This window comes from Molothrus ater, chromosome 6 (assembly GCF_012460135.2).
Source record: "Molothrus ater isolate BHLD 08-10-18 breed brown headed cowbird chromosome 6, BPBGC_Mater_1.1, whole genome shotgun sequence".
In the NCBI taxonomy this organism is placed as follows: Eukaryota; Metazoa; Chordata; class Aves; order Passeriformes; family Icteridae; genus Molothrus; species Molothrus ater.
In genome coordinates, this window is record NC_050483.2 from 16,245,264 (window position 1) to 16,267,675 (window position 22,412).

The 22,412-nt window shown below is 54.0% G+C and overlaps 1 protein-coding gene across 2 annotated transcripts in view; it reads left to right on the forward strand.

Annotated features, from left to right (window-relative positions):
• The first annotated feature begins 6,849 nt into the window (after nt 1-6,849).
• Nucleotides 6,850-22,412, forward strand: part of DUSP8 (dual specificity phosphatase 8) — a 40,939-nt gene continuing 25,376 nt past the window's right edge. Inside the window, exons 1-2 of one of the 2 annotated variants that reach the window (XM_036383574.1) lie at nt 6,850-6,982; nt 21,026-21,419. In XM_036383574.1, coding sequence (XP_036239467.1) covers nt 21,189-21,419 — 231 coding nt within the window. In that variant the 5' untranslated portion in view covers nt 6,850-6,982; nt 21,026-21,188. Of the gene's footprint in view, nt 6,983-7,420; nt 7,439-21,025; nt 21,420-22,412 lie in introns of those variants that run through there. The other variant, XM_036383575.1, reaches the window with a different exon arrangement.

A 22,412-nucleotide genomic window follows, 5' to 3' on the forward strand; every position in this document is an offset into this window, starting at 1 on the left:
TTTGTTACCCTTGTTGTAGGAGCTGAAATTGCTGCAGCAGGTTGGAGGTCTACCCAGACACACCATGGACAAGAACAGGGTAGCAAGAAGGATGCTCAGCATCATGCTCAGCTCCACCACAGCCCTCGCCTTGGCTCCACCTGCAGCTCTGAGCCGTGGGGCAGCAAAACTCCTCTGCTCTCCCTTCCTCTCTCTTAGTGTCTCCCCTTTAATGGAGTCCCTCCAAACCCACGGCAGAAGGAAAGCACCTAAAAAATAGGGGAAATAAGGCGGACCAATAGATTTCCAGCCTTTTTGGGGAGAAAAAAAAAAATTATTCATGCATGGCTCTTCCAAGTGAAGCAACATCAAGGTATTCAGCATTCATTTCTCATCTTGTCAGTGTCAGGGAACCCCAAATTGAGACAGCAAAACTACATCCCCATATACTGTCAGACAAGTACATCCCAGATTGCACCAACTGTGCTGTTAAGCAAAAGAAAGAACTTTTTTGATTTTGAGGGAACAAGGGAAAGAAAAGCAGCAGCCAAATCCGACAGGTCCTCTAATTGCTTTTTTTTTTTTTTTTTAATTTTGCTAGAAAATTCTGGAAGTTCGGGTTTTGCCAAGGCTGACACCCGCCGCGGCAGAAGGCAGGCTTTCAGGAGTTGCTTCTCTGCCTTTTCACTTCTGCCACTCACAACGTCGCGCCGCGCTCTCCAAATCGCACTTTTTTTTGGCTGCGAAGCCGCAGCCTCTGTTGCACTCCGCGGCGGGAAGGAAAACTGTGAGGAGGGGGTGGAAGAGAGGAACAGCCGAACGCAGCTTGAGAAGCATCTTTTGAGATGGGGAAGAACTGACGGCCACGTTGCCATTTAAAGATTTAATTGTATTCCTTCGGGAGCCTGACAGCTTGATGAGGATTGCTTTTTGGTTTTTGTTTAGCTCAGGGGGGAGCGATTGTTCCCTGTTAGGCGACATCGTGCAATTGTGCCTAAAACACCTGTGCTGATTTTGTGTCCCTGGCAGCTGAAAGGCGTTCAAAGGGGTGAGCCTGGGGAAAGGCCACCGAGGCTGGTGAGGGTCACCCTCGTCCGGAGAGGAGATGCTTGGGGCCGGGGCTCGCTCATCCCCGCCATGAATGGCTGCGGGGGGACCCTGAGGGCAGCGCCAGCAGCCAGGAGGAGGTGCCGGGGGCAGGGAGCGGGGTGTCCGGGCCGGGCTGGAGCTGCCGGGCTGCGGCAGGCAGGCAGAGGGCTCTCTCTCACCGCGGCTGCACGCCGCCGGCAGCGCACCGCCCATCGCCCGTCGGGAGCTGGGGCGCCGTGCCCTAGCAAGGAGCACAGGTCCATCCACGCTTCTCCGGGAGCCCCCGACCCGACAGCCCCAGCACCGGGCTAGCGCTGGACTGTGCAGGAAGCAGCTGTGAACTCCGGGTGGCTCCTAAAAGCAGCCAGAGCGGGTCCCCGTCCCTCCGCAGGGATGTGTCCCTCCGTGCCAGCCGGGAGGTGTGCGTCAGGCCCGGGCACCGGTGCACATTCACCCTCCACGCTGGCAGGGAAAGGTGGCTGGGAGCCAGGCAGTGCGTGAGCAAACCCTGCCGTGCTTACGCAAGTCTCAGTGCCCGGCCGAGCCTCTGCCCCCGCTGCCACGCTGCTCGGGGATCCCTCCTTGGCACAAGTGCCACCAAGCCAGTGTGCAGACAGCAGCACGAGTCCTAGCTGGGGTCACCTGGATTGGGTTTGGCTGGTAAACACGACCCACAATTCTCCTTTATCTTTGGGCTGGCAGTAATAAACATGAGATGGAGCTCGTTCAGGTAAGGACCTCCCGCCCAGTGTCGACACCTGCCGGTTCCTCTGCCTGAGATGAGCTGCCAGGCAGAGCATGGTGAGCCAGGCCTGGAGCAGCCTGGATACCCAAATTAAGTGTCAGAGAGGGGTGCAAATGGCAACCTCTATTCTGCTCTGGGGTGTGTAATCCTCCAGCAAAGCCGACATCACAGCCCTGCTTCCCAGGCTCTCCATGGGCCAGGAGGAGAGTCACGCTGCCAGCAAGTAGCAACTCTCACCTCCCTTCCCAGCCATGTGCTGATGTCCTGGGTGACCTTAGCAAAGCCCTTTCATCCCTCTTTTCCCCTCCAACACTGTCTCATAGGTTGATGGCTTCTCAAAGGTAGAACTGCAGCCTTGCTGAGAGCCACCAAGTTCTGGGACCTTGGCACTGTGGGTGTCCTGTGATGGGTACAACTGCAGCAGTGCCCAGCTACGGTTGGCAAACACAGCGGGAAAGCTGGACACTGATGGAGCTGCCTCTTCCCTCCTCTCCGTGCCCTCATCCGTGTGCAGGTTGGACACTGAAGAGCGCCTGGCTCTGCAGGCAGACCACGGCGGTGCGCAGCCCTGCCGGGGGGAGGAGGGAGAGGCACAGATGGCAGCAGATGCTCTCATCAGTGAAAATGATTGAAGCAAAACAAAAAAACCCTAGCAACTGGTGAGCAGCCTAACAAAAACTAGCACGAGGTACAGAGAAAGGGTCTGGACTTGACAGACCCTTGCATGGAGCCTAGCTCCATGCTGCCTTCTGGCCCAGAGAAATGTTTTTCCTGTCTCCAGCTCACAAAGAAAAAAAGACTATGCCTTGTCCCAGAGCACTGGGCAGCAATTATTTTTTAACATTTGGACACATTAAAATGAAACCATTTGGTTTCTCTCCTGTTCCCTTGTCCCTATCCTCTCTCTTGTCCTTTCCTCTCTGCCTTCAAAGAAGTGAATATGACCCCTGACAGCTTCTAAGCACATCTAAGCCCCTCGCCTACCCTCACTACCCATGGCAAGTCTTAATGTGGGCCAACACGGCACTCCATTTCAGCACTGGGGGCAAAGGAGCAGGAACGCTTCCTGCACCTGAGAGTGTCACTGTAAAGCAGCTCCTCTGTTGTGATAGCCTCATACCAGTGCAAAGGTCCTGCTCCTCCACCCCTCCCATCCCCTGACTTTGACCCATCGTGGCAGCACGCAGCAGCCATGCCCCATGTTTGGCACATCTCCATGCTCCTGCCCAGCTTTCCTCCAGTGTGTCTGGGCCGGAGGGAATCAGAGGGACTTTATTCACTGTATGATGATTTACTTTTCCTTTTCCCCTTTGGCAGGAGCGCCTTGTGGCACAGTCAGAGCTACAGAATGAATGCTTCCGCAGCATGTGCTGAGCTGAATGGCACAGCACGCAGCCCTCCAGCCTGCTCCTTCTGCGATTAATTGCACAGGAGCTGCTCCTGCGCCGTGCACACACTGCCCTGCACGCTGCGAGGGCTGAGCCACGCTGCACACAGGCAGATACTCCTATTGGGAAGATGGAGACAGATCCAGGGCAGCCCCTGTGTGAGAAACACACCTGCCTGGTGATGCTGTAAGTGTCTTTTGCCTGCTCAAGCATGTCAGCTCTCTTCACTGAGTGACACCATTTTGGGCTTTGCAGGAAGAAGGTGGCGTGCACAGGGATCTGTGTGTCCATCCCAGACATGAGGTGGGAGAGCTGGGGAGAACATGGACAGGCACCAGAGAAGGGAGTGATGCCCTTCTTAAAGTCGATGTGGAGTTCACCACAGTCAATACATTTCTTTACAGAACAGAACAAGGGATACAGAGCCTGACAAGCCCCTTCCTCCAGCACCACATTGTGCCCCACTCCAGGATGTCACAGCAAGGGTGACAGGCAAGCACGTGGTGGAACCCACCAAGGCTGGAAGAAGCAGGGCCATGCCAGCCCCAGGGCTGACTCTGGCCTCAGCTATCAGCACAGTTTTGAGGTGCCAATACCCCCTGCAATGGGAAAACAGTGTCTTGTGCCACAGCCAGCCCTGCTGAGCAAGGGCATGCGTGATGGGATGCTGGCCCAGCCAGTGGTGCAAGCAACTGCATCTAAATAACTAGGATAGGTTAAAAAAAATATTATTTGGCCATTTAAAGAAATTGCAAATTGACAAAAGTCTCTCTTTTTTGATGGATATGAAAGTTGGTTTGGCAGCAATTCCTTTTTCCTAGTTTTAGTTTCCTTCATGATCAGGTTCCAATTTTAATCCCTGCAGGATGCATGCAGAAGGCTCTGCTGCACTCTTCTGCACTTGGCCTGCCATGGCAATTAGGGGGCCTGGAAAACGTTTTAGCAAGAACTATTACGTGTACAAGCATAACTTGCATTTGAAACACGTAGCTGGGATGCAATCCATCTTTGGATGTGCCTGAAATCTGGGAGAGAGGAAAAACCCGAGTGGGGTGAATTATTTTTTAAGTGCTTTACCTGAAACAGAGTGCTTTCCTTTATCCATAAGCACCTTGCTGTGTAATTTTTGCTCAGCTCGTGATGGCTGTGACAGAGAGGGGGGTGTGATGGCCCTGGGGCTGAGACAATAGATTCACATCTGGTAGATGGAGCTTAGAGACGAGCCTGCTTTGTTCTGCCTGCCTGACCATTACAGCATTGCCCTGGCTCTCCCAGCTTAATTTCCCCTGGGGAAAACAGGGGTAATAGGGATGACCCGAGCCATCCAGAGCTGACCAGGTGTGCTCGCAGCGCTGCCCTCGCTCGGGCTGGCTGCCCACTTCCATGCAGCCGTGGGTCCGCACCCAAACGCCAGAATATCAGGTTGAGCAGGACTGGGATCCAGATAGGGTTAGCTCCCAGCTTTGGGAGGCAGGTAGGTTTTGCAAGCCTCACTTAACGCCTGCTCCTGGTCCCTGTGATCCCGGGAGCAGTTTAGCAGCAGTGAATCATTTGTTTTGGTTTCTCCCCACCAGGCGCTTGGCGGCAGCGCCTCTCGCAGAAGCAGTGGGCGTGGGAGAGATGCAGGCTCGTGGGCTGGAGCCACTCCCGTGGCCGTGAGAACCCGTGTCCCACTGGTCCCAGCCCCGCTGGAGCTGCTCCTCCTGTTTGCTGCCGGTGGGGATTTTGTGTGGGGCAAATCTCCTGTGTCCGCATCAGCCAGGGATGCAGCAGGGGCATCCATGGATTAGCTGAGGAGAGGTTGCCAGGGATGAAGGCTCAGGAGGGAGCTCAGCTTGGTCCCTTGCTGGAATGTACAGTTCAAGGGTGTCCCTCAGGACACTCCATCCTCTGCCTCATCCTCATCACCTCCCCATCCCTTGCCTGCTCCAAACTCGACATACTTCTTACATCTGCTTCCCACTCTCCTCCCCTGTGCCATGCCACTGGACAGACAGGGAACAATCTTCCTGACAGCTCATCTGGGATGCTCATCTGTGATGTGCCAGGTCCAGTATTGGAAACATTGATTTTAACTGGAGTTTGGAAAAAAACTGTTTAAATCCTCTTCCTTCAGCAGGTTTTGTGAGCTCATGGCTCTCTGCCTAGATAACAGCTTTTATGAGAAAGCTTTGGGATTTTCAGACTCATTCCTTTCCCCCTTTTTTCCTGCTTTGCTCCAGAAAAGGGGTGTTGAGTAGGGGAGGAAACAGTCTGAAGCTGAGGTAAGAGAAGGTTTCCCCAGGTTTTCTCTGGTTTTCCCCATCTGGGTGCTTTGCATGGCCACAAGGAGGGATCTGGTCAGGAAAACTAGCAGGAAAGGCTTCGTCCAGCCATGCCGGTCATGCTGCTGCTCCAGCTCCCACCAGGACCAAGTGTTCCCATGCCACTAAAGAAGTGAGTGCCTGTGCTACCCCAGCATCTTGCCACTGATTATGATAACTGGGCTGAAACCCATGAGTTTAGGTAGAATATCCCTCATTTTGTAAAAGTTTCCCTGCTGACAGCTCTGGGTGAGCTGATTTTCTGCGCTTAGGAGAAGGGCATGAACTCAGCATTGCTTATGCAATGGGGAGAGTGAGACTTTTTAGCATCCCCGGGTTTTATACCTCTGGTGCTTTATGAGAAATGACATTTCTGGGAAAGATTTTGCCGCCAGTTACTGTGGGAGCTCGACGTTCCTGAGCAAGCTGCTGGCCGCGTGTCTGGAGACATGAGAGTTAATTTTAAAACATCCGGCATCCGTATCGGCAGGGAGGAAGGTTCCCTTCATTTCCTAAGCACCAGCAAAACCTAAGCTTCTAAACCCTAATCCCTCTCTAAGCTGGAGCTGCCAGGCCAGGGCCAAGGGCAGAGAAAAGCCCCTGCCGTGTAACCAGGCCAGTTCTTTGGCGAACCCGCAGCAGGATGGGGAGCCCTAAACTCCAGGATGGGGATGGAGCCCATTCCATCTATCCAGAAGCCAACCCGTGGGTCAGACTCCTCCTGTTTTTTGAGCCAGCTTTTTGGTCATACCTCACCATGCCACCCTCCAAGACCGCACTGTCCCTACGCCTGGCCTTCTGCAGCTTGGGCACCCCAGAGAGAATGAGTCCCGTGGGGCGCCCGGCAGGTCCCCGCTGCTCCAGCCCAGAAGGCAGGGCTGACAGGCGGCAGGGGTGGCCCCAGCTGCGGGACAGCTCTCGGCTCAGCCTCGCAGCGCCAGGCAGCCCGGGACCATCCCTGACCCAAAACCACAGGGCAGCGCGTTCTCTGCCCGGAGCGGCGCGGCTCGGGGATGCCCCAGGCTGGCGGGTCACCCCGGTTAGTGCCCGGCCGCCCGGGCCGCTCTGCCACGGCCCCCCGAGCCCGCAGCGGCGCCGGCCCCGGCGCGCAGCGCCCGCTCCCTGCGCGCCGCTCCGCGCCCGCGGGGCTGACGTCACCCTGCCCTGCGCCGCCCGCGCTGATTGGCTGCGGGTGACGTCAACGCTGTCTCTTTTTTTTTTCCCTTCTTCTTTTTTTTTTTTTTTTTTTTTTTTTCCCTTTCCCCCGTCGTCCCCCCCCCGCTCGCTCCCGAGGCATGACCTCATCGCCGGCGCATTCCCGGCGGCGCGCGGAGCGGCGCGGAGCAGCGCGGAGCAGCGCGGAGCGGGCCCCCCCCGCCCGCCCCTCAGGGCATGCGGGCCCTGCGGCGCCGGCAGCGGCCGCGCCAGCGGACAGCCCGCGGAGCGGAGCGGGGCGGCCGCCGAGCCCGCCGCGCCGGGTCAGTGCGCGTCCCGCCGCGTCCGCGCCGTGTCCGTGCGGGACGGGGCCGAGCGCCCCGGGGGAGGCGGGGAGGGGGGCGCGGGGGGCGGTGCGGGGCGCCCGCACAGTGTGGGGAGCGGAGCCGGCATCGCGCCCTGAGGCGGCGGACAGCGCGACAGCATGTGCCGGTATATGTGCGTGTGTGTGCGCACTAGGAACAGCGCTCCGCGGCCGTGAGCGCTGGAACGGCTCCGGTGCGAGGCAGAATGATGCGTGTGAAGTGCCGGGGCTGGGGAGGGAGCAGCCCCACGGCGGGGATTGGGGAAAGAAGCGGGGGCTGGGGGGGGGGGGGGGGGGTGGGCTGGCGCTCCGCGGCCGCGCATGTCGGGGATGCTGCGCTTGTTTTCGGGCGGGGGGGCGGTGGAAATCCCACCCTGCCTTGGCGGTGCGCGCTTGCCGGGCGGCCGTGGTGCAGGTGAGGAGGGGGCTTGGGAAGCTCCGGGGAATCGCCGCTGTCCTGCCGGGCCGGGGGTCGCGGGTGCAGGGGTTTTCTGGCGGGGCTCAGGGCTGGTGTTTGGGGAAGCGGTGTTAACAGCGCTGTGGTTTTTCTGATGATGAAAGAGGTTGGAGTGTCGCCCTGTGTCCTTGGCGTTTAAACGAAGCCGGCATGTGTTCAGCAGCGGGGGTTTTCATGCAAGACTTCGTTGCTGCGGCTCCAAAGGCGCTGCTCGCGATTAATGAGTTAAGCTGCTCGTTTAAAAAAACCCTCTCCATCTCCCCTAATGTGCCTGGACCGATTGATCACCCCCCACACACCCTCAATCATTATATAGTGGTAAATGTTGCTTTCTGTGCTGAGCGTTGTTTTTTAAAGATTCCTGTTTATTTCCCTTATTGATAAATAAGTTCCTTCTCCTTCCTGCTCCCCCCTCCCTTTTCTCCTCCCCCAGAATTAAATTCCTGAGCAACAGCAAAAGCTGATGTCAGTGCTTCAGCTTGCATTGGGGGAGCTCTGTGCACAGGTCAGTAATTTGCGGTTTCGTTGGAAGGAAGAACGCGGTGCAGTGCTGTTCTGATAGGGATATTTGGATTTTTCTAGGCATGGATGCGTTTATCCCTCGTATTGCGGTAGTTATCCACAGCTCCCTGGTGGGAGCTGGGTGCTGCATAAGCATATGTAGGAGAGACCATCCCTGTCCCAAGCAGCTGGCGATGACGAATGCGTTGGGAATGGTTGCCAGAGGTTCCATCTCCCTGTGATTTGGGGACTAAGGCAGACCCCTCTCCTGCAGGAAAGGGTGAGGATATCCGAGCAGGTAGCGCTGAGGATTGCACCTGGCAGTGCAGGGGCCATGATAACCTTGAGAGCAGCTTGCCCGTGGAGCAGTGTTTGACATTGGCTTGCATTGTCTCATCCCCCTGCGCTGAGGCAAAGGCTGGGTGCACGGCTGCCTGCGCCCAAAGGCGGCTGTGGAGAGCTTTGTTTTCGGGAGGAATCGGTGCTTTTGGGTCTGGCCTTGCCTCTGTGTGCCTCTGCTCGCGCTGTCGGAGGGCGGCTGTGCCGGGAGGACTCTCTCTGCATAAGAGGTTTGTTGGGGTTTGGGTCTGCATGGCGGTTCCTGCACTCGCTTTGATTTTGCTTGTAACAGCTCCCGAAACGAAATAAGCTGTAGCACCAAGAAAATCCTCCTGGCTATAGCGTATTTGGGATTTTAAAACACCCTCAAGGACTTTGCAGGTGTCTCGTCCCAAATTTTGCATGGCACAGCCACAGTGGCAGAGCCTGGATGTGCAGGATTGTCTAAATGGCTGGGACAAGAGTAGACAGGCGAGAGTGTGAGCAGCCCAGGGATGCCCACATGCCTCTTTGCAATGGCAGCACGCAGAAATTCCTGCCCTTGGTCTATTGGCAACACAATTGAGAGGCTCAAACCTGAGGCTGGAAGGTTTCCAAGCAGAGATGTCAGCAGCTCACACCAAAAGTCTTCTAACCCAACAGACTGTCCTCCTGTGGCTTTCAGTTGTCCTTGCTTAGACACAAGGTAAGGAGAACCTGGATCTAGCATTGTTCTTTAAAGTCTATCCTCAGCTAAGCTTGGGAGAGCTGAGCAAAGTGGCCAGAGTCCTTAGGAGCGTTCACTGGGGACTCTGCATGGAGATTATTCTTGCAAATACTGCACCATGTTTGTCTGCAGTGTCTTTTTGCTGGCTGCCAGGTACCTCACTGAGAAAGCCACTGAACCTTTGGAGAGCTTATATTCACCTAATATTAAATGCAACGTCACTTTTACTACAAAAACACCCCTGAGGGCTGGGTAGGACTAAGCAGTAGTGTCTGTCCCATGCTGCCAAATTGGATCTTAAGAGGTGGGAGAAAACTCTCTTCTCTCCTGTGCAACCCTGTCCTCCCCTAGGAAATCTCCACAGGCTGGAAACCCCCCAAAAGGCTGGAAACCCATTGTGCCTCTGTATTTGTGAAGTGACTTCTCTTGACATGAGTATGAGTGAGTCCCCATTCCATCCCTACCCCTTACCTCTGCACCAGCTGCTGTAATCTGCATGGGGGATGACGGTTTTTCCTCTTTGGATTTGCTTCCTTGCATTTAAACAAGGCTTTTCTTGGGGATCAGAGGTTAATTTCTGTGGTGCACAGCTCAGCTCCCAAAGCCCTGGCCACAGTCAGGTGCAGAGCATGTTCACACTATCAAGAATGGGAGGAGGAAAAGGAGGTGCTCCAGCATTTGGCAGCCCTGATTTATGGTGCAGGCTCATAGGACACTGCCATCATACTGAAACTGTGCCAGCAAACTGGATCTGGTAGAGAAGGAGGTGATGAAGAGAAGGAGCTTGTGGCTGCTGACTCCTCTCTCCCAGTAGGACAGACAGGGAGAGTCTGTAGCCTGTTTTACCCTCTGCCATGTGTTTAATGGCAGTGTTAAGGGGGAGGTGGTTGCAGAAATTCCCAGGTGCTCACGGTCTCTGGGTCTCCCTGCACTCTTTTCCTTGCTGCTATGCAGAGAAACTCCTGCAGCCAGAGCGGCAATGCAGTCATACTGTGGGGAAAGCTTTGACACTCCTCTGCATCCCCATGCCCTCTGGGTTTTAAAACCTGTTTTTCAAGCCTTACATTTCTACTCTGAAGATACACCTGTCCCGACTGATGCCAGTGGGAAGGAGCACCTGACGTAATTGGAAGGGAGATGAGTGGCCTGGGAGCATTCATCAGATAAGAAGCTAAACAAGCTCTGTGCTCAAGATTTTCTCAAGCTTGCTCAGGAGACCTGGGTGTACTTCTGTGTGCAGGATTATAAGGCAGCCAGGGGAGAGTGAGGGAGGGTAAAAACTGACTGTGCCAGGATGCCATGCACCGCTGGTGTCAGGGCTGCTGTCAAAGCCAGGCAGAGCTTGTGGTATGATCAGTGGTGGTGCAGGTTCCTGCGGGGGCAGTGAGTGGTGTAGTGCACCCCAGTGATGGCTTTGCCTGCTGATCTGATGGAGGGGGAGACCGTGACATGTGTCCCATCCGCATGGCACAGTTGTTTTGCCAGAAGTGAGCCAGCAGCTGAGACCATGGTGGAACATACCAAGCTCTGGTCATGGTCAGTGCCTTGGTCACCCTGTCTCCTCTTTAGCCTGAGGTCATGGAGAGGAAAACATCTCTTTCTCTTCCAAGAGATGTTTCTAGACTTTTTGCCCCAAACCTTTGGGTCCACGCTGTCCAAGACACTCCTTTGGTTCTCAACAATCTCCCTTCAAGAAAGGAGATGAAGAGTAAGGTGGGCTACACTGGGGTACTGTGCACAGCACAGAGCCCTGCTCAGACTGTGCTGCAGACTGCCATGATTCCTGTAGGATGGCCAGCTCCACTTCTCTGCTATTTGGCTCTTCCTCTGAGGCTTTCTAGACCCAGCTGGACAAGTTAATCTGGGCTGATGTGCAGGAGGCTTCTTTCCTTGCTTTGCCCAGGGCTTCTGTGGGGTTGGTTCTGGTGCTTTGGATCTCCAGTTTCCCAAAGCAATGGGTATTGTTTGCATGGTGTCATGGAAGGATCAGCATTTCAGAAAAAAGGTGAAGTGGTAGCACAGGCTGGGTTCAGAGGAGAACCTGGAGGTGCTCACTGGAAGCTGATCCAGTACGTTGAGTCTCCTGTTGTAAACAGGGAGCAATAACAGGACAGAAATGCAGGGGCTGTGTGCACTAAGCCTAAACTTAAGAGACTCCCAGGAACCTATCTGGGGCCAGAAATCCTTCTTTGATTTCCTCTTCTTCACACTCCTCTTATGCCTTTTTCCGTGTTGTTTTTGTGTGTGGAAAACGCTCGTGATTCCCTAATATGTGCATATATGTCTTGTCTGCTTTTACTGTATTTTCTTTAAATAAAGCCTTTTCTTGGGTCAGAGATCTTGTGTTCTTCAGGAATTTCTCCAGAGTCCTTCAAGGTCCTCTAGCAGTTTGCAAAAGAGGCTCTCTGTGTAGGGTTTCTTCATGCTGAGTTATGGGTCACATTATTTCTGAGACCACTGATGACTGGGAACAAGTCATTTGGCAACCAGAAGGGCAAGACAACCCGTTCTGGTGTTGATGCTCGTTCTCCTTTAAGGGAGAGAGGGGTTGGACCAGCTGAACCGCTGAGGTCCCTTTAAGCCTAAATTATTGCATGACTAGTCCATAAATACCCACCGCCCTGCTTCTCCCAGGCTTTTGTAGGATACCTGTTATTAGGCAGTGCTGGTGAGGGGACATGAATGAGGTGGACCACTGCTTTGATCATGCATGGAGGCTCCAGTGACAGCATGACCCTAGCATGCTGTCCCCCACCACGTCCTCCAGCCCTGCTAATGATGCAGTGCGTCTTTCCGGTCCGTCTCTGTCAACCCACATTACTCATCCGGCACGGAGGTGCGCAGTGTGCCTGCATCCCGGCTTTTCAGCTCGCCTCTTTTCAGCTTTTTAATAGGGGATTTAGTTCTCTGAGGAGCTCTGCTGTCTACAGCTAACACATGGTAATTCAGCTGATGCAGCAGAAGCTCGGGGAGAAATTTCAGTCTATTAGGGCACTGCAGGTTTTTTGCATTGAGTAAGTCAAGCCCTTTCCACACGTTAAACCTGTGCCTGCGTGAATCACGCGTCTCCCATTGAAATCCAGACCCTCCAGACAAAGAGGGTCCCTCCGTCTCTGCTGAAAAGAAGCAACCAAGAAGTGTCTACAACATCTGATTGTTTTTGCGTTGCCTCTAACAACCCTCATTTCCAAGCTTGCAATGGCAGCCTGGTCCTCCTCGAGCCGTGGCTTGAGTGGAGTTATTCATGCCATCCTCACTGCCTTGGCCGGCAGCCCTGCGTGGGGAGCGGACGGGCGCAGCCGGAGCCTCGCTTGGCGCTTGAGGCTGCTGAGTGGAGGGCTGGTGCAGAGAGGGTGCCAGCACTGCTGACTGGAGCCTGCCCATGAGAAGCCATGTTAACCACTTTGCTGCTGTCGGGCACCTCGCAGAGATGTCCCCAGCAGCTGTACTGGCTCAGCAGGGCTGACACCCAGAAGCCAAAGAAGCCTGGACCTGTCCTGTACACCTTACCTGCTGCTCACGTCAGGTTCACGTCTTCTGGTGGAAAGTCAGAAGGATGCAGCAGGGCAGGAAGGTGACCCAGAGGGATGAGCCTCCAGCCAAAACTGAGCCAGGGCCCTCTGAATTGCTCTGTGGGGTGGTGAAGAGACAAAATGCATCCCACACATTGAGGGAAGTTGATTGCTGCAAAAAAACCCGAATGCAAATCTCTGACTGGGCAGAATCTCCCCAGACACATCCTTTTGTAAAGCACTCTCATTGTACCATTAAAAATAGATTGACGCATTCTCCGCTTGCTTGCTGAATGCTGATGCCTGTTAATTCTGTGTCACCCTCACAATCCCTTCTGCTTTGAGCTTGGCTGCCTCTTTGTCTGGCACCTGAGCAAGGTTCATTCAGCAGTACCTGATGCAAAGACAAGGGTGAGCTCTGTTGGAGTCCAGCAGGACAGGTGGGTAGGTGAGGGTGTCTGAACTGGTCTTAGCTGGTGGTCAGCCAGCCCAAAAGGAGCAGGCCTTGGTGTGATCACCCCAGCTGTCACTTGCAGGCTCAGAAGCAGGGCTGAGTGAGACCTGCTGGCGTGGAGATGAGTTGGAGGATGTTTAATCTCTGGGTGGATGTCATGCTATATCTCTGGGGCTTTTTTGAAACTGGGGTTAAAGTGCACATATATGTCATGCTTAACACCTGCCTGGAGTTGGTGAGGGGAATACTGCTGTCTGTTTCCTCCAGAAATTGAATCCATGTAGTTTGCCACCCACAGCAGCAGTGATAATATGGATTCAGAGAGAAGACCTGTGTTACAAAGTGCTGCAATACCCAGCTCTCAGTCAGGAGACCAGGCTGCAGGATTTATTTCATACATGAAGAGCTGTGGCATCTGACCAGCAAGCCATGGCTCAACGCGGTGGAGAGGATGAAGGAAGACCTGCAAATCACTTTGTTTCACCCCTGTGTCACCTCAGATTAAGAACAAAACCAGCTGGTAATGAATCATGGCCCCCAAGGGAAAAGGAGAAGAGCAGGGCAGGAGCATTATCTTGGGCTTTGCCTGTCTTGTGTGTTTTTTATTAGAGAAAGGTAATCCTCCAAAACTCAGGAGCTGGTGCCTCCTTGTTAGGGCTGTGGTAGAAAGTAGAACCTGAGCTGGCACGTGCTAATTCGTCCCAAAGCCATCAGCAATTTGGCTATTGTATGCATATAGAAAATTCAGCAAGCCATGAAGCCATGAAGGTCAGAAAACTCTTGTGAAATGTGTTTGCTGGCCTGGGGAATGTCTCCATCCCATGGCAACAACATAGCCCCTTGCATTTGCATTGAATTCTGGATCTTCTAGGGAGGTTCACAGTTTTGTGGGAATAGGGAGGCAAAACTGGGCATTGGCTTTTTCTGGCTGCGGATCTGTGCTGGGATGTGCACCTCAGTTTGCACTGGTACTCACCAGAAACTGCAGACAACCCGACAGAAAGGAACATCATTATTCTTCAGGGAGGCAGGGCTTCTATTTCTCACTTGAATATGGGGGCCCAGTGAGACTGCACTGGCATTAGCCACTGTCATTAGTCACTGCACAGGATAGTGACTGCCCCTGTGTGTGCTGGGTGCTCGCTTTGGCCTCACCTGTGACTGTCCCCAGCACTCTGCTGAGATGGACAAGTTCCTGTCACTGGGGATTGTGCTTAAGAAGTGAAATGCTATATTTATCTGCAGCTTTGAAGAGCCACAGCTTAATCCTGTGCTTTCTTTCACTTGGTGTGTGGGTGTTGTGGGAAAATAGGACCCAGGTCCTGGAGACCCTTTCTCCAGGGGACTGCAAATGCACCCAGCAGGTATTTATGGTGTTTATTGCCTTGGGATGAGAGAGGCAGACCAGCCCTGCAGAACTATTTCGCTCCATACCTTTCTGGGCTGCCTCTGTCTGCTCTTGTTGTAAAAAGGCAAAGAAGGACCTTATCCCCAGGATAAACCTGCTGGGCTCAGGGGTCATGCAGCACATGATGGGATACCAGGCAGTGGGCAGCAAGGGCCCTTGAAGATCAGCAGGACTAGGTTTCTCTTCTCCATCATGACATGTCCTCTGTGATGTGTGCCAAGCTGCTCAAAGCAGGAGGTGCTTTTAGGTCTGAGAACGTGGCAGCTCTCAGCTTGGCAGGGTGAGAATGGAAATGGGATAGCTTTGGTATTAGAAAGCAGTGTGCTTGGGAGCAATATCCTCAGCATGGGCAAAGGTGGTGATGAAATGGCTGGCTGGTCATGGATAACCTTTGGTCTTGCCTTTTGTAGGCTTTCAAATGAAAGCTTGTTTTTATACTAAAGGGGAAAACCATATAAATCATGTTAAAAGCACAAGTCTAAGAGGAGGAGATACTGCCCTTGTCATCTAGACTCCAGCCAAATCCCTCTCCCTGCTGTCCCCGTTGGCTTTTCCTGACCGGATCTCCAGATTGACTATCATGACTGCAGTCAGAAATTTTTCTGGGAGTGGCCAGTCTATAAATCCTTAACTTCAATTTTTCGGTGGAAACAAGCTGAGAGGCAATTACATTTGCAGTCATAACCCATCCAAAGCTGCTGGCACAGCATCAGGTGGTGAGAGAGGATGAAGGACCCCTTTGCTTGTCTTAACTGCAGCCAGGAGAGCCAATCTGCCTTGTGGGCTGAGGGTGCATGGGAATGACTCCCCTGGCAGCTGGGTACAGCCTGTCCCCTTTTGTCCCTGAGTTGTCCCATGCCACCAGCCACGTACCCAAGGCTGAGCACCACCACACCAGCACTGCCACGTGGCTGCACGCCACGTCCCTCGTCCAGTGTGACTGCACCATCTGGCACTTTGCTGAAGGACATCCTGGCCCTTCAGCCACGTCCTCTGGTGGAAAACACCTTCTGGGCCGCAGGGTGCAGGAGGGGAGGGCAGTGGGAGATGCAGGGAGGCGAGTGGGTGCTGTTTGGTTGCATGCAGCTCCTTGCAGGGCTCCCTGGCATGCTGCTTCCAGCCTACAGGAATTGAAAGGAGACTGCAGTGTAGAAAGGAGGAGAAAAAATTAAAGAAATCATGAGATCAGCGAGCTTGAAACGCTGGCAAAAGTGCAGTGGCTGCCTCCGGCTGCTATGCTGTGGGAAAAAGAGAATGCTGCCCTTTCCCTCCTTCCTGAAGTGCTCTCTGCATGGAGAGGCATGCGCAGGAGCTCTTGTCCCAGGAGGAATGTGCCTGGGGTGTTCAGGGATCCAAGATGGGGTTGTAAGATCGGTGTGGATGAGGCTGTGGGGGAGTCCTCTGTCTGCCATGTGGGTGGCAGGGGTTAGGAAAGAGCAGTGGATCTCAACTTGGCTTCACTGGCACCAGGAAAGTCACTGCCCATCTGCCGTACATCCCCATACTGCTGGGGCTTGGGAGATGTCATTCGTCCCAATCCTTGAGATTCACTAGGGAAAGGTGGACAAGCAAATTTTGTGTCTAAGTTAGTGGATGTGGTTAGTGGTGTTTCCCAGCCTCCTTTTAAAGAGCAAAGAAAAAAAAAAAACAACCACCACTCCATTTTTCCATCGTCAAGCAGAGAAATCTTTTGTGCTGCCTCTTAAAGGGACCTCGAGTAACTGCTGAGAAATCGTCATCAGTTACATCACCTCTAAAACGGCTGCTGCAGGCACCTGACAGCTTTGTCCCACTGTTACTCTGGGGAATGATTATGCTCCAAATTCCTCGCCCTTGGAGAAAGCCTGCATGGCTCGCCGGGAGGGAGGAGCCACTGCGCAGTTCGTGATGCTGCGAGTGGCAGAACAGGATCGGGAAGAAGGGCTGAGGTTCCCAGCAGATAGGGTGGAGCAGGGGACACATCCTGGAGTTTTCTAACCTCATCCCATTGGCGAGGCCGGGTTCATCAACCCGTGCAGCATCTTTCTGGCAATGAGCTGAAGGCGCTGCAGTGGCATCGCCTCGGGCCGGAGAGCTGCCGTTGCCTGGCAGCTGCGGGTTTCCAGGGAAACCAGAGGTGCTAACTTGTTAATGAGCCTCGCGTCCCTGATTGCTGCTGCAAAATAATAATAATAATTAGTAATGGTCCTGTGATTTAGGAATCCCTCAAACAGCATGAGCCAGCCGAGGGGAGCTTGCTAAATGCTGAAGCACTTGAAAGAAATGAAGGGATGAGGATGGAAAAAGGGTGTGGGGCTTGGAAAAACTGCTGTGGTTTGCATCTTAGGATGTGTCTAGAGAGCTGGGATCCAGTGGGGTCCTGCCAGCATCCCAGCAGTGAGCCTGAGGCTGGTGCAGGGCTGACCTGGATGGATGGAGGAGCCCTGGCCAGGCTCACAAGGCACAGATATTTCCCCCAACCCCCAAGGCTGTGAGGGGAAAAGCCAAATCACTTGGGTCAGTGCCAGTGAGTCCTTGGTGGAGGTGGCAGTTCTTCAGGAGTGGCTGCTTTCAGATTACTGGGGACAAATAAACAAATGTTTGCCTGTGGTCCTCTTATCCCTTGGTAAACTCAAAATGGAGACACCACCAGAAGAGTGTGCTCCTGGGATGAGCATCACATGGGGCTTGCTGTAGCTGCAGTCTCACAGGCATGGTGGGAATGTGTTCCTGCAGCAAGGCTGGCCTCCTGTGGCAGTGGGGGGAGCATCTCCTTGGTGGGGCTGCCTGTGGAGGGTGGAGCTCTCCAGGACACAACACCAGCTTGGTGCAAGGAGTGGACCTGCTGGTTAGTGAGGTTTGGGGTTGCTGTAGAGACCTGCTGCCTGTCCTTCCAGCTGAAGTCTCCAGTAAAAGAGAAACCAGATCTGCACCCTTCCCATACCACATCTCTCAGCTGGGGCCTTGTGCAAGATGAGCAGTTGAGGGAAGTGGCCTCCATCTGGGTGATCTGTGTTGGGCCAGCACAGGGATGAGTTCCTGTGGTCTCTCATGCCACATGGACAGACTCAGGCTGAGGTGTATCCTGTGTTTTCTTGCTCTCTTGCCTGGCCTGCCCAGAAGGTCACAGCCAGGCTGAACACTTGTGCGCTGTGTGCACCTCTGCCATGCTTGTGACTCGTGTGGCCAGCTCCCCTCACCTACACACGCATTTGTGCAGGTGACACCAGGGACAGAGTCCCATTGAGTTGGCCCAGCCCTCTGCTAATCTCTGTCCATCTTTCTGTCCCTCAGCTGAAGTGTGGCCTCTCCTGCTGGCTGTCCCCATTCAGCTAAGCCATGTGCCCATCTCCTCATTACAGGCACTCCAGGGAGAGGTGGGATTAAAGGATTATGATAATGTTCTTCAGGAACACTCAAGAAGATTAAGATGGCTTTAATAAACTGATAAGAGAGGAACACAGCTATGTTTCTGAAACCCTAATTTAGGTTCCAGGTTAACCTTTTCCCCTGGTCTCCTCTCACTGGGGTGAGAAGATCTCTTAGTTTAGCACTGCTCCATGGCTAAGCCTCTTCCCTCAGTTTTCCTTCTGACCCATCTCAGCAGAAGCAGAAAGTCATCCTCCCTCCTTCTCTGGTCTTCCCAGGTATGAGGACATTACAGCTGGTTCTTCTCAGAGACCATCTCATACACAGCCTGCAAGGTGCTGTGAAGGTGCTGTCAGAGAAGTAGCTTGTCTGCCTTTGACCTGGCTGACCTACACAGAGAAGTCCTCGTGTCTTGGTTCTGATGCCAAGGTTACAGCTCCCCATGACCACACTGAGCTGGCCAACTCCATCCCCTGTAAGGGGAAGAGGGGCAGAATGGACCAACCTTGCCCTGCCTTCCCCCACATCTTTTGGGTGGAGCTGGGAGTAGGACCTGTTTGATGTGTCACATGTGCCTGCAGAGGTTTATCTGGTTCTTCTGCACGAGGGGGGTTATTAGCTGACTTGGGAAACCTCCTTTGTCTTCTCTGATGTCTTCCACCCAAGCTTCCGGTCATCTGCCAAACTTTGTGAAGGCCTCTTGTGCCTTGGTTTCTCTTAAGAGTTTCATGTTCATCAGGATCTGCTATCTTTCCTAGACCCCTCTGTGTTTGACACCCCAAAAGTTTAGCCCTTGCTCACAATCTCACTGGAGATTGGATACCATGTTATATGCGGAGGAGCTCTGCAATGTTGGATCACTCCTTCCTCCTGCTTCACTCATCCCTCTGCCACTGTATTATTCCAGGGTTTTTTTGTCTGTCAACTCTTTCTACTCCCTTTTTCTTTCTTCAATGTAATTGGAAGAGCCAAAAAACATTCACAGCCTGGTGTCCTGATGGGTAAGGGAGGCAGAAAGTGATTTGGGGAGTGGGGTGTGAAAGGAAGACTAAGGGGAAAAGCTGGCTAATTTGCATCCTTTCTGAGTGCCCTGGCTCTATAGCCAAGGGACAGCAGGGGGGCTTCTGGCAAGGCGGTAGCGACGTAATGAGGTGTGTCATATCCCAGCAGGAGCCAGCCTCGCTCCCCCTCAGACCCCCTAATTAGAACTGTTTCAATTTTTAAGCCCCCCTGAGGAGAGCTGGGGGGAGTGGGGTTCCTGCAGCGGGGGGACCGCCCGGTGCCCGCCGAGGGGGCTGCTCTAATTGGAATTGTGGCCCGGAGCTGCGGGGCGCTCCGTGGGGCCAGGCACAGTGTGCCAGAGTGCCACGGGGCTGCCAAAGCGCTTTGTGCCAGGAGGGGCTGTCACTATCTCAGCTTCCAGGGGATTTTTTTTCCCTCCCGTAATTTGTATTAACACGTTGGCAGAGGCAGCAGGGGTGTGATACAAGGGCAGAAAAGTACTGCACATCCTAATGTGGCCTCCTATTGGGAGCTTGGATCCTGGGACTGAAGCCTGAGACATCTACTCCTGCTTTGGGAGGCAGATCTGGTAGCCCAGGAAAGTTTGGGCTGTTAGTGCTGGAGTCACGAGCCAGAGGAAATGCTGGAACCCCCATCCTCACATTTTGTGGCTTTCCATTCTTTTCCTACAAGCTGGCAGTGTCTCCAGGTTTGGTGGCTGTTAACTGAGGTCCCTGACATGTCACCAGTAGCGTGTCTGACTCAAGCATCTTTTTCGTATCTTGAGCTACCATTGCAGTAGGTGCCTGCAGGTGTAAGAGCTCATGGGACCTGCTGGCTTGCCCGGATCAGAGTGACTCGTAAGCCTTCTCTGGTCTGTGGACCAAATCCTGATCCTGCAGAGGTCAATGAAAATCTTTACGCTGGCCTTTTCAGGCATGTTATTCATAGGCCTCCTAATTCAGATGCATTAAAGCTTCTGTGAAGCAGCTTGTGGGTTCTCTCTAAAACACTGTCTGGCAAGAACAGGAGCAGCCGGGTAGTAGCCCAGGCTTATTTTCTGAATGACTGCAGTGGCTTTAAAACCTAATGCCATTAAAATATCCTTGCAGTGACGTGTTCCATTAAAACTTAAGAGGACACCCTCAGCTGAATGCTCCCTAGCCTGCCTGCTATCCTTGCAGACCTTGTGGGCTGGACATGGAGGAATCTTGTTCTTCACCTCAGAGAGCACCAGGCTTGAACCCCCTCAGCTCCTAAGATGGAAACACAGGGTATTTGTATTCCGGGCACTCCTGTATGTGAAGCCCCTTTCTAATTCTGTGCAAGTTAGGTGCTGAAAAGCAGAGAGCTCTCTGGGGCCATCTCAGTCCAAGTACAACTTCCCAGACCTCTGCCTTGATGCCTGGCCTGTTTCTTGAAGACAGAATAAAGGCCAACTTGATTTCTTGTCTTCTCTTGACTTACCAGGAGGCAAGCTGGCAAAAATACCCGTGAGCAGGCTCTGATAAACAGGCAGGTAAAATCCAGTGTGAAGTGATGAACATGAGTGAGCAAACCTGATTTGGTGGTATGTGTGATGGGCCCCGAACTAGCTTTTACCATGCAGCAGCAGAACCTTAGAGCTGAGCTAAGCTGCTTCTGTGAAACCATTAGCTCTGGGCTTGGCAGAGGTCAGAAAAAGCAAATTGAGTGTGAGGAGCTGTTGGACTGGAAACAGGGAAAGGAGGTGACATCTTGCCCTGTGCAGGTCCCTGATGTGCCTGGCTCTCAAACATGGCACATCGGGGCTGGCCAGCGTGGCAAAAGGTGTCTGTCTGTGTCACTGGTGGCTCTGTAGATGCTTTGATCTGAAAAGCTCCTTAAATTAGGTCTAAATGTGGTAAGAACTGTGGAGAAGATTAGGGAACAGGCACGTGTGGTTTTCTGGTGAAGCAGTAAGGCTCACCCAGAGGAGCCATCAGTTAGCAGATTTGGAGCAAACCAGGGGAAGGACGACTTCAGTGTACCTGGCAAGCCATTCTACTTCTTGCCACTGGCCACTGTGCTGTTAAATTAAAAGCTGTCATGACTTCAAAAAGCAATTAGACAAATTTATGGAAGAAACTTCTGCTGAGGGCTATTAAATACAAAGAGAAAACCTCTTGCACGTGCCAGCAGGCTGGGAGAACACATCTCAAAAGAGTGGCTTGTTGCACCCTTAGGTTCTTCTGAAGACACCCAGAGATCATCCTGCCTAGCTGATGGGTTGTTGTCTCTTTTCTTCTCTTTCCAGGTTCAGCACAATGAGTTGGCACTCTGGGCATTAGTAGCGTGAGGAGAATAGGACGGGTGCTGCCCTGCCCACCCCTCGCCCCTCGCTCATTCCCCTTGGGGACACGGGTGCCCTGCCCTTCCACCCCTTGCTCCCCACTTGCCATAGAGGGGACTGGCCCGTTATGGCTGGGGACAGGCTCCCACGCAAGGTGATGGACCCCAAGAAGCTGGCCAGCCTCCTGAGGAACGGAGCCGAGGGCACCCTGGTCATCGACAGCCGCTCCTTCGTGGAGTACAACTCTTGGCACGTCCTCAGCTCCGTCAACATCTGCTGCTCCAAGCTTGTCAAGAGAAGGCTGCAGCAGGACAAGGTCTCCATCACGGAGCTCATCCAGCCTGCCTCCAAGATGAAGGTAAGGGGTCTGACCCTCACCTTTCCTGGTGGGTGCTCACACCCTCTTCTCTTGTGGGATGCACACTGGCCTAAGGGATCCTTCCTTTCCATCCCTCGACCCCGGTATCTGCCAGCATCTCTTTGACACCCTTTGGAGAGCTAAAGTGTGAGCTCATTTGGCCTCAGGGCTATCCTCGGGGACCTGTTCATTGCCCTCACCCCACTGACGTGGCTCCCTGCTTCAGGAGCCGTCCCCGAGCAAGTCTAACAGGTATATCAGCTTTAGGACTTGTCTTATGACAGCAAACAACCCCCCAAAGCCTTCCTGGAGCTGTAAACTTAATCCCCTGCTAAAAACTCTTCCCCTCCCCTCTGTCATCTCTAACTCCATTCAGGGACATGTAATCCTCCTCCCCTGTGACGCCAGAAGCTCTTATCCGGTGTCATGGCATATTATCTCTCCCAGGCTTCTCTCTATCGCTCCTGGTTAAATAATAGAGGTGGCTCCGAGCCACGGAGCTGGGCTGGAGCGCTGGCCGGAGCAGTGCCGGGTGTCCCTGCAGGGCCGTGGGCTGGGTCGTGCCCTCCTGAGTTGCTGCCCGAGGGCTGCGCCGGTGGGTGCCGAGATGGTGCCCGGGGGCAGTGCCCGTGGGTGCCGAGATGCTGCCCGGGGACAGTGCCCGTGGGTGCCGAGATGGTGCCCGGGGGCAGTGCCTGTGGGTGCCGAGATGCTGGCCCAGGGCTGCGCTGGTGGGTGCCGAGATGCTGCCCGGGGACAGTGCCCGTGGGTGCCGAGATGGTGCCCGAGGTCAGTGTTCGTGGGTGCCGAGATGCTGCCCCAAGGCAGTGCCCGTGGGTGCCGAGATGCTGCCCCAGGGCAGTGCCCGCGGATCCCGCAGAGGCCACGGGACGAGCCCGCGGACGGTTCACCATCCGAAGGGTGGTTTGCCATCACAGCCCTGCCAGTTCTCTCCCACCGTTCCCCCACTCCCGCCTTGTAATTTTATGGCAA